Here is a 9,440-nt window from a genome sequence, read left to right on the forward strand (position 1 = left end):
TTAGCTCTTCTCCAAGGAGATGTGGACAACAGGTGGCATGGTGGTTAGAGCTGCTGCTTTTGAACTGGAAGGACTTGGATTTGAATCCCACCTTCTGTAGACAAGTTACTTGAGCTCATACAGTAAAATTTACCCCGCTGTATGAGTGGGTAAATCTTGTTAAGCTGCTTTGGAGAATATAATAAATAAATGCTACGAAAAAGAGCAAATGCCAGGAACACACAGCGTACCTGGGAATTAAGACATCAAACAGACACACATATGGCAGCTCAGATGACTCATCCACCTTTTCCATCTCCTCTGTGTAACCGTGTGAGTGAAAGCTGCTGTTTTTTCAGGCCACAGTGTGTCAGCTCTTTAACCACGGCGTTAAGAATATCACAACTGACGGATTGGTAGGAAAAAAGGAGGGAAACCGAAGTCGTTCCTCGGTTGCGCTGCTGCCAAAGCAATAAGAAGTTGCCTAAAGTCTAGCAGACAGTTCTAGGTCAGAACCGGCGGGGGAGATCGGAACGTGACCGTTCAGGCTTCGTAGCTGCTGTGGGCACCATCACCGCAGGAGACCGGCGTCTGCCCAGGCCTGCCCCTGAGCTGTGGGTGGGAAATAAGTATTGGTGAAGCCACAGCTGCCCCCGTCTCCAGCAGCAATTAGTCTGGCGTGCCAGATGCCGTTCTGTATGTGGGTGTTTCGTGGAGGGGTGATGGATGAATGGAACCTGTGGCTCACCACGTACGCAGCAATTGGCCGTGTCACGCAGCGCAATGCTGGACCTGCTCTCCCTACTCTCCCTACTCTTCTCCCGCTATGTTGACATTACGACGATGGGGCCATTTTCCAGTTGCTCCATTGTCGCACCAGTAACCAATCCACCTGACCAGATCACCCGAACGGTCTCTGTATACTGTAAGGTGGCATGTCAAACATGCGCACAACCCTGCTCCTGCTGCCTTGAGCCAAGTAAGTATCCTGAATTGACACAGCAAAAAATGACCAGGTGTACACATGGGCAGCGTGAGACCGATAAGAACTTATCGTCTTTCGTTTACAAGTCGAGGTACTTGCCGCACGCACGGAAGACGGCGCGCACGGTCCAAAGTGCCCTCTTTCCCCTTGGGGTTCTACCACCCCCCACACACTTGCTCGCTCAGCTACTCACCGTTTTGCTGGTAAACTCCGGCGGGTTATCATTGACGTCGGTCACAGAAATCAGGGCAGTAGCTGTGTTGGACAGTCCGAAGTTCAGGTTGCCCTCCATGTCCGTGGCCTGGACGATGATTGTGTACTGGGACACTTTCTGCAAGGGATACCAGCCCCAGCATAACAAAAGATCTGCGTTCAGTTCCGCCCATTCACGAACACATCGATGCACAATTAAATAAATGAGCACAAAGGTCAGGGTATAAAGTACAATAAAGCTTTGGAATCAAGGAGGGAAAGGTTTCTCTACCCCTGAGCTCTTTCTAAATACACCGGCTTCCTGTTTATCTAGGGCATTTTCACAGACAACAAAAGCATTTTGTTTATTTTTAAAATCTGTCTGTAGCACAACAAGTACGTTTCCTTTTCGCAATGACAAACGGTAATAAACAGAAGCAAAACAGAGTAGGAGTGTGAGGCTGAGATTAGTTCAACTCACTTCCAGCGTTCACAGCTCACGTTTAGTGTTCCTGAGCGCCAGCGATCATTAGCGAGACCGGTAACATTGCACACGTTCATGGAATGAATCGGAGAACGATCGTTACTGAACAGGAGCTTGCAGAGACGAAGCATTTTTATTCATCGTGACACCATGCAAATTTTCCACACAATACGATCTGTCAATAAATCGAGACGTATCTGTATTATTGACTTTTCACGGATTTTGACTCGGTGATAAATGCAGCTTCGGAGTTACAAATAAAATCTGCTACGAACCGACTTCCTGTCCCAATTGCGAGGTTCAGTTGGGCAGCCGACACAATTAGAGTTTCCGTCCTGATTGAACCCACACAAGCTCCGCATCCATCTAAACAGGTGACACCAAAGCCAGGTTTTCAAGAGCCCGTATTTTGGACGGAGACACACAGTTTCGTCAGTTACGTGCGCTTAACTACAGAACTAACTGCAGCTTCTAGTTCCAGAAGGACAGCTTCTGTTACACCTTCACCGCAGCTGGCCCTGCACTTAACCCACAATTACTCTCATTATACATCCAGGCAGGAAAAGTGCAAGCTGCTCTCGGTGAAGCCATCTGCTAAGCAAATAAATAATGTAAAGCAAAGTGTAACGCGAGAGCTGTGACGGATGGGAGGGGGTTATGAGTAAGAGGCCCGTTTATTACTGCCTAACGGGGGTCTTGTCAGGTCTGCGCCGCCGCGAGATCATCCATCATTTTAATAGTAGCACTGGCACTTTAAAAAGGAACTAGACTGCACACATTCTCAGCAGTGACGGACTTTTACAGTGCCACGTGATGCAGGAAATGCCTTACGATTCTGGCAACCCGACCACCTTCACAAACAAGCGGTTGGGAGATGACGAATATGCATTTGACAGGTTTCCGAAAGCGCACTCCTTTAGTGGTATCCATGACACTAACTGCTACCTGGCACCGCTGTCCATGGTACTATATCTGCATTCCTGCACCACTGTCCTTGCCATACAGCTATAGTACATGAAAATACTTTGTAAGACTATTTAATGGGCTAAAAAAAATTAAAAACAAATAAAAATTGATTCTCAGCAAACATTCAATGCCAATTGTTGACCAATTTATCCCATAAACATGGGTAACAGCTGTCAATGCTATGGAAGTGAGGTGAATTAAGGCGGTCCCTCTCCTTTCTGCTTTGGTGCTTTACTGAGATTTGTTGACTGGGTTGGTCGCCTTCGTTCTGCGATAAAAAATTAATCAAAAGAAAGTGAAAATGCAATCAAAAATACATAACGGAAAGAAAAATTTTTCAGACTCCTTCCAAATTCACAACAAATTGTAAAATTACAAGTTAGGGTATTTCACATCAGATTTGAACAATACCCCCAGGTTCCTTTAAAGCAGGTAGTATTATTGTGATCAAAACAACGATGGCCGAGCTGGGCGCGCCTGCAGCAATGCATTCTGGGAAGTCCGAGGGCTGAATGTCAACCCTAGGGCTGGCTTCAGCGAAGGTTGTTTCCACCAGCTAGATCTCCCCACTGTCTCATTGGTCAAGGTAAAAACAACAAACCAGTGACTGACCGAGCTTTGATGACGTATCTGCATCTAAAGCGAATTGCCAGTCGTTGCTGCACTTTGAGTTGTGCGTCACTTTGGCGAAAAGTATTGCAGAAATGAATAAATATAAATTTAATTACTTCTGCAGACGCTCGGCCTCAGAATCCGCCAGATTTAATCCCTGACAGCGAACGACCTAATGAAACATCTAAATAAAGAATTTATGGCTAAAGACCCTTTGACAGGATGGCGCCATAACCGCTGAGGGGTTACGCAACAACCCCAAGACTAATGTGCGTGTTTACGATCGTGTGCGAAGTAGCGGCAGATGGAGGCCGAGGCACAGAAGCCCTGTGTGAGCATCATCAAACACAGGCTGCCGTGCGTCTTCATTTGTGCCTCAACAGCTCTGCGGAGGGACAGAACCCACTTACTACAGTACTAGCAGAGCGTCCGCACATTACTGTTATTATTCACACTACTGACTTACCCATTTGTGGAGCCGGGTAATGCAGGGTAAATACTTTGATGAAGGGCATCACAGCAGAATAGGATTTAAAGCAAAAAACATCAGACCGCAAAGTTACAACCCATTGTCCTCACGCGCACGAGTGTGTGTCACAACTGCGTTTCTGTGGGTGTTGTGCATCGTGAAGGCCCTCTCCTAGCACACACTTCTGCGCGTGCTCCTCTGTCGGTTGCCCACGAGCCGCAGCGATTACACCGTCACACATAGGGTGGTTCAAAGACATCTAGGCACCGCAGAGCTTTTCTTGCAGACACACAACTGCGCATATACTGGGAATATAAAGTTCAATAGAAGATAATCAACAGAATATATTAGGATAAAAGTATGCTTTCCCTTATTCTTATTTTACATGCTACCCAATCACGGCCGCTGCCTGTTGAACTCTGACCTCGCGGTCCAGGCCGGCAGCCATGGTGACGATGTCGCCCGTCTCACTGTTGATGGTGAACATGTTGGGGATGGGCTGGGGTGGGGCGACTGTGACAAAATGCGGTAGCGCACCATGCCATTGGCCGTTGTGTCGTCGTCGGCGTCATTAGCCGTCAGGCTCATCACGTAGGTGCCTGGGGGTGCGGGGAGCGGAAGGGTAGGAAGAGCAGTCAACGTTAAACAGAAAAGCACAACCACAGGTTTGGTATCAAACACTTAACACACACAAACTGGCTAGAGGTAACGGATGTGAGGGGCAAAGAGAAGAAGCCTGAGCTCGGTCACTTCCACATTCCGCTCCCACTCCCATCGCTCTCGGCCTGTTGCTTCAGTTGGTCACGCCTGAATTATGGGTAAACAAAGCCTCATCAGAGCAGTAACAGAAGGGGCCATTTTTTCATTGTACAGGAGAGCCCTACTTCTCCAGGAGATGGGCAGGCACACAGCGAGCCAAATAGAGGAGTTAGATGAATTATAATTAGAGGGGAGGGTTACACATATACAATTAAATTTAATTCTAATAGAGCTCATAGAACATATAGACATATGGATAGAAAACAGAACATATGGACATATAAAGGCAGGTTAGGGGGACCCAGAGTCCAAGTGAGACAGAGAAGGAGGCGGCGGCAGCGAAAACAGAAAGAGAGTGTACAAGCACAGCTGCAAGAAGCCCGTGAAACTCAGAAGGTGGAAAATTGGTTAGTACTTTGACACACACAGACACACACGCATTCATTCGGCTTCCCTTTCCAACACTTAATCTTCATTTTCCGTCAGGAGTATCTTTTATGCTTTTATGGTTCGGAATGCGATAGCAGACACCATGAACAAAGAAAGGAAATATGCTTTAAAAAGAGGGCGCTTTTCGGGCTGCGCTCGGAGTGTGCGGATGGTTCGGCGCTGCCCGTCCGACGAGGGCGGCGGGGGGTTATTTATGTGAGGAGACTGTCCGCGGCAGGTCAGTCCTGCAGATGCGGGAAGCAAATCAATTTTTCAGCCAACGCTGAGCAGCCCCTTTAGTCCATTAAATTGACAAATATGCACCCTGCGTTCCCCTCTGCCGTGGCCGGCCTCTTCGAGCGCTTAACCCACCCGTGGCCGACCCTCCACAAGACCTCCTGGAGACAAGGCAGATGTTCTCTCCTCCATTGTGTCATTGGGGTTGAAAGGGCTATGTCCATTGCCACTGGGATTGAGTCCATCTGTCTGGTTGCTGCTCATCATCATCATCATCATCTTCTTTTCCCCCCAAACTTGTCCAAGCATCGTTTTTCGAGTGAATCCAAGTTCACGAATCATCAATTTTCAAAGAAACAAACATTTTTCACTTTATTCATTTGAAATTGCATTTTATTCCCATTTATCTATTTTCCAAAATTTGTTTTGTTTCAGGCCACACTCAACATGTTAACTCAGAGAGCTATAGATAGGAGTTAAAAAAAAAAAAAAAAAAAGAAAAAAACACCTAAACCTAAGAGTGCAGGACCAGATTTGTTCAATTTACTTCCACAGTGTTTACAACTGATGTCTTGTCTTCAAGTGTCGGTGATCAGTAACATGATGTGGTCACATCATGTTTTGGGGACGAATCAGTGAAAGAATGACACCGAGTAGGAGTATGAGCAGACAATTTTTTTTTTTTTCTTTTACAGTTGTATTTCAAAGCTAATAAAGCTATTAAGTCTTACAAAGTGTTTTTATTACAGCTATATATAATGTTTTTACAGACTTGCATCTGTGAATAAATAAATCAAGTGATGTCTAAGATTTATAACCTTATAATGACTGTGACTTAATGGTACGAGCGACTTTGGAGTTGCAAAGATGGCAAGTTGCACACGACCGTTGGATTCCCATTGTGTTTATAAGGTGACGCAACAGGGTCCGGATTTTAGCAACGACCGAGTCGAGGCAACCTGGGATAAAGCAAAGTAAGCCGACTCGAGGGTACGAAAACCGTACCCCCGCAGCCGACCTGGCAGCGGTAAAGTCACAGGTCTGCGTGTTGTGTGTTTATATCCGGAGCTCAAATGCCAGGGCAGCTGCCAGGTGTGACCCCCAGACAGCAGTTTTGAGCCTATAATCTACACAGGGAGGACAGTCCTCTATCAAAGCTACAAACGGATGTCACCGTGAGTCCCGATCAATACGGTGCGTTCAGCTTCCTCTGAGACATGTTCTCCCTCATAATTAACTTCCATGTAGGAGACACACAGCGGCTCATCGACTGGCCCCCCCAGGGTCCCCATCGTTTCTAATGAGAATCGACGATCCTGCAGTGCCAGCACCGCTAGAGGGCCCCACCCAGCATCCTTCAGGGGACCAAGTGGGTGGGGGTGGGGTCCAGCTCTCCTTCAAGTGCAAAGGGCCCCGGGCGAATGTCCAATTAAAGTGCGAATGCAACAAACCACCCGACCAACGAGCACACTGCAGCCAATATGTCGCTCTGGGATCTACTACAGTAAACAGTGGGTTTCCTAACTTAAATCACTTTGGAATTTGCCAAAGGTAAGACACAGGTTTACTACAGCAAACTGTTTTGGGAATCGCTACAAGTAAACATTAAGTCGCTGTGGGATTCGGTGCAGGTAAACTCTGGACTTGTTTCAGTGAGTCATTCTGGGATTTAGTACAGGTAAACAATAAGCTGTTTGGGGATTTACTACAGGTAAACAAGGAGTCAGTCTGTGATTAGCGGCTGGAAACAGAGGGTTTGTTACAATGAGTCACTCTGGGATTTGTTACAGGTTAACTGCAGATTTACTGCAGTGAATCGCACTGGGATTTGTCTACAAAAAAAAAAGAAAACTGCGGACTTCACCGTCATCAATGGCTTTGCCAGAAATAGCGCCACCGCCTGGATCGGCAAATCAGTTTTCCCTGCGAACGGTGATTACAGAAGCTCGCCCTTTCAGGGACTTCGTCTCCTTCCTTCTCCTCATTACCCATCATCATCATCATCATCATCACTATCCTCATTATTATAACATCACTGTGACTGCAGTCACTAGCGATAAATATAATTATCATTCTCATAAGCTGACAGTAAAATACCTGTAATATATCTAATTTGCATCATCATTACATAATCATTACTTTTCCCACAATTAACGGACTCATCGTTATCTACCTGATCCCCATTATCACGAACTACTATAAGCAGCACCATGGCACAACATCATTATGACCAAATCATAATCATCACCGGACCTTACCATAATTACTACCACCAGATTTTCTTCATCATTATACTACAACTAACCTGATTTTCACCACCAAAAAAAAAAAAAAAAAAGGTGTAATCATTAGCACATTATCACCAGTGACAATAACTATAATGAGTACAGTTTCATCATAATTTTAATTACCACATTCTTATCATGATTATCACCATAATCACTGTCATCACTACCACATTATCATGATCACCATCATCCTTATCATCGCTGACAATATTATGAACGTTACCATAATCACCATCAGCGTCATCGTCACTATAACGATGTTCATCATTGTTCATCCAAACTGCCGCTCCCCGCACCCACCTGGCCTGGTGCCCTCGTTCACGGAGCCATTGTAGACCTGGTTGCGGAACTCGGGGCGGTTGTCGTTCATGTCGATGACGTAGATGTAGAGGTCAATGGGGTTCTCCACCTTGTTGCCATTCATGTCCACCGCGTGGGCTCTCAGCTGTAGCCGTGGGGGAGACAGCCGAGTCAGGAGAGGGTGAGTCCCGAAGCTGGGAGTTGCCCCCACTGGACAGAAATCACCACACCGGATGCGTCTGATGAAATCACGAAATCTAAAGATAAAAGTGTCCCATGGTACAACGTGGAAAATGCATTCGCATCTCTGACAAAGCATCAAAAGAGCCGCAGTAAAATGCAGCCAGTGGCACGAGGGGGTTAAGCGGAAGGTGCGAGCTAAAGAGTTTGAGGTTTCAGGAACTGCGTCATCATGTCTTTGGAGGAAACTGTCCACCGAGCAACGGAATAATGCAAACATCTCAGATTAAAGAGTTGGGACAGCAGGTGGCAGAGTGGGTTACACTTGCTGACTTGCACTCAAAGAACTCAGGTTCAAACCCCACCTCCTGCTGGAGTACCCTTGACAAGGCGATAGAGTAGAAATTACCCTTCTGCATAAACAGTACTATGTAAAGAGCACCCAAACAGAATAGGAATGTAACACTGCCTTAATTCAACTCGCTTCCATGGTGTTTACAACTCATGTCTGGTGTTCCCGAGTGTCGATGATCGATACGAGGAGGAACGCTGCGCATGTTTGTGATACTGAGGCGTGGAATCAATGTATTTTTCAGCCATTTAGTTCTGATTTTAACATAGCTTGATCTTAATGAAAATATTGGAATAAAAGTATTACAAACTATGAGATTTTTTTCTTTTTTTTTTTTTTTACAGATCATAATCTCTGAGCAAATTAAATGCATTATTAAGCTTTTACTGGCTGTGACAGAGGTGAAACGGACTTGATTTAAAAGCAGACTTCCACAGACAACTGTTCCGAAACGAAGAGCCTGCGTACATCGCTGTGAAAACCAGAATACTGTGTTCTGTCAGAAGAAATAAGGAGGGAGAAAGAGGGAGCGATTCTGCATTGGCGAGACAACAGAAGACAGAGGGATGGAGAGAGAGCTAGCAAAACAAAGAGAGAAGGAAAGAGAGAAAAGACTGAAGGGGCAAGAGAGGTATAGATGCGAGATCAGAGGGAGAGCACTGGCGTGCGTGCGTGAGGGAGGAAAAAAAATATCGCCAAGTGCACTACAGCCAGTCCGAGTCACCTGCCCCCAGTACAGCCATTCGTCTCCAGCCTCCACCGAGCTTTGGAGCGTGACGCTCTCTGTCCCCCAGAAGCCCCAGCTCCCAGCGGTCAAGTCTCTTCATTCCTCTTTTAAAGATGAACGGATTACACACGAGTATGTGTTTGGTGTGTGTGTGTGTGTGTGTGTGTGTGTGTGTGTATATCACGTCTGCAGCACGTCTTCTGTATGATCAGTACATCGCTTTGGACAAAAGTGTCTGCAAAATGAATAAATGTAAACATAAATGAGTGAGTGTGTCAGTAAAGAATGAGGACAAACAGTACATCATCTCCTGGTGTATGGCAGCAGGGGCTCTCTGGCTGAAATATCAGCATGAATGTGGATGTACATCCTCACAGTGATTAGCGCTTAATGACGTTCAACTGTAACGGGCTTCAAATAATGATAATAAAAAAAAAAAAAAAAAAAAACAAATCCAGGTATTTTGACCCATAAAATCATT

At 45.9% G+C, this 9,440-nt stretch overlaps 1 protein-coding gene across 1 annotated transcript; it reads right to left on the reverse strand.

The window, feature by feature from the left end:
- Window positions 1-1,145: 1,145 nt before the first annotated feature.
- LOC114909675 (cadherin-4-like) lies at window positions 1,146-9,059 on the reverse strand. Its single transcript, XM_029249511.1, is given in 5 exon segments — window positions 1,146-1,295; window positions 4,112-4,179; window positions 4,182-4,286; window positions 7,701-7,910; window positions 8,957-9,059. Coding segments are annotated over 5 exon segments (636 nt in total).
- Window positions 9,060-9,440: the final 381 nt, after the last annotated feature.

This window comes from Scleropages formosus, unplaced genomic scaffold (assembly GCF_900964775.1).
Source record: "Scleropages formosus unplaced genomic scaffold, fSclFor1.1, whole genome shotgun sequence".
NCBI lineage: Eukaryota > Metazoa > Chordata > Actinopteri > Osteoglossiformes > Osteoglossidae > Scleropages > Scleropages formosus.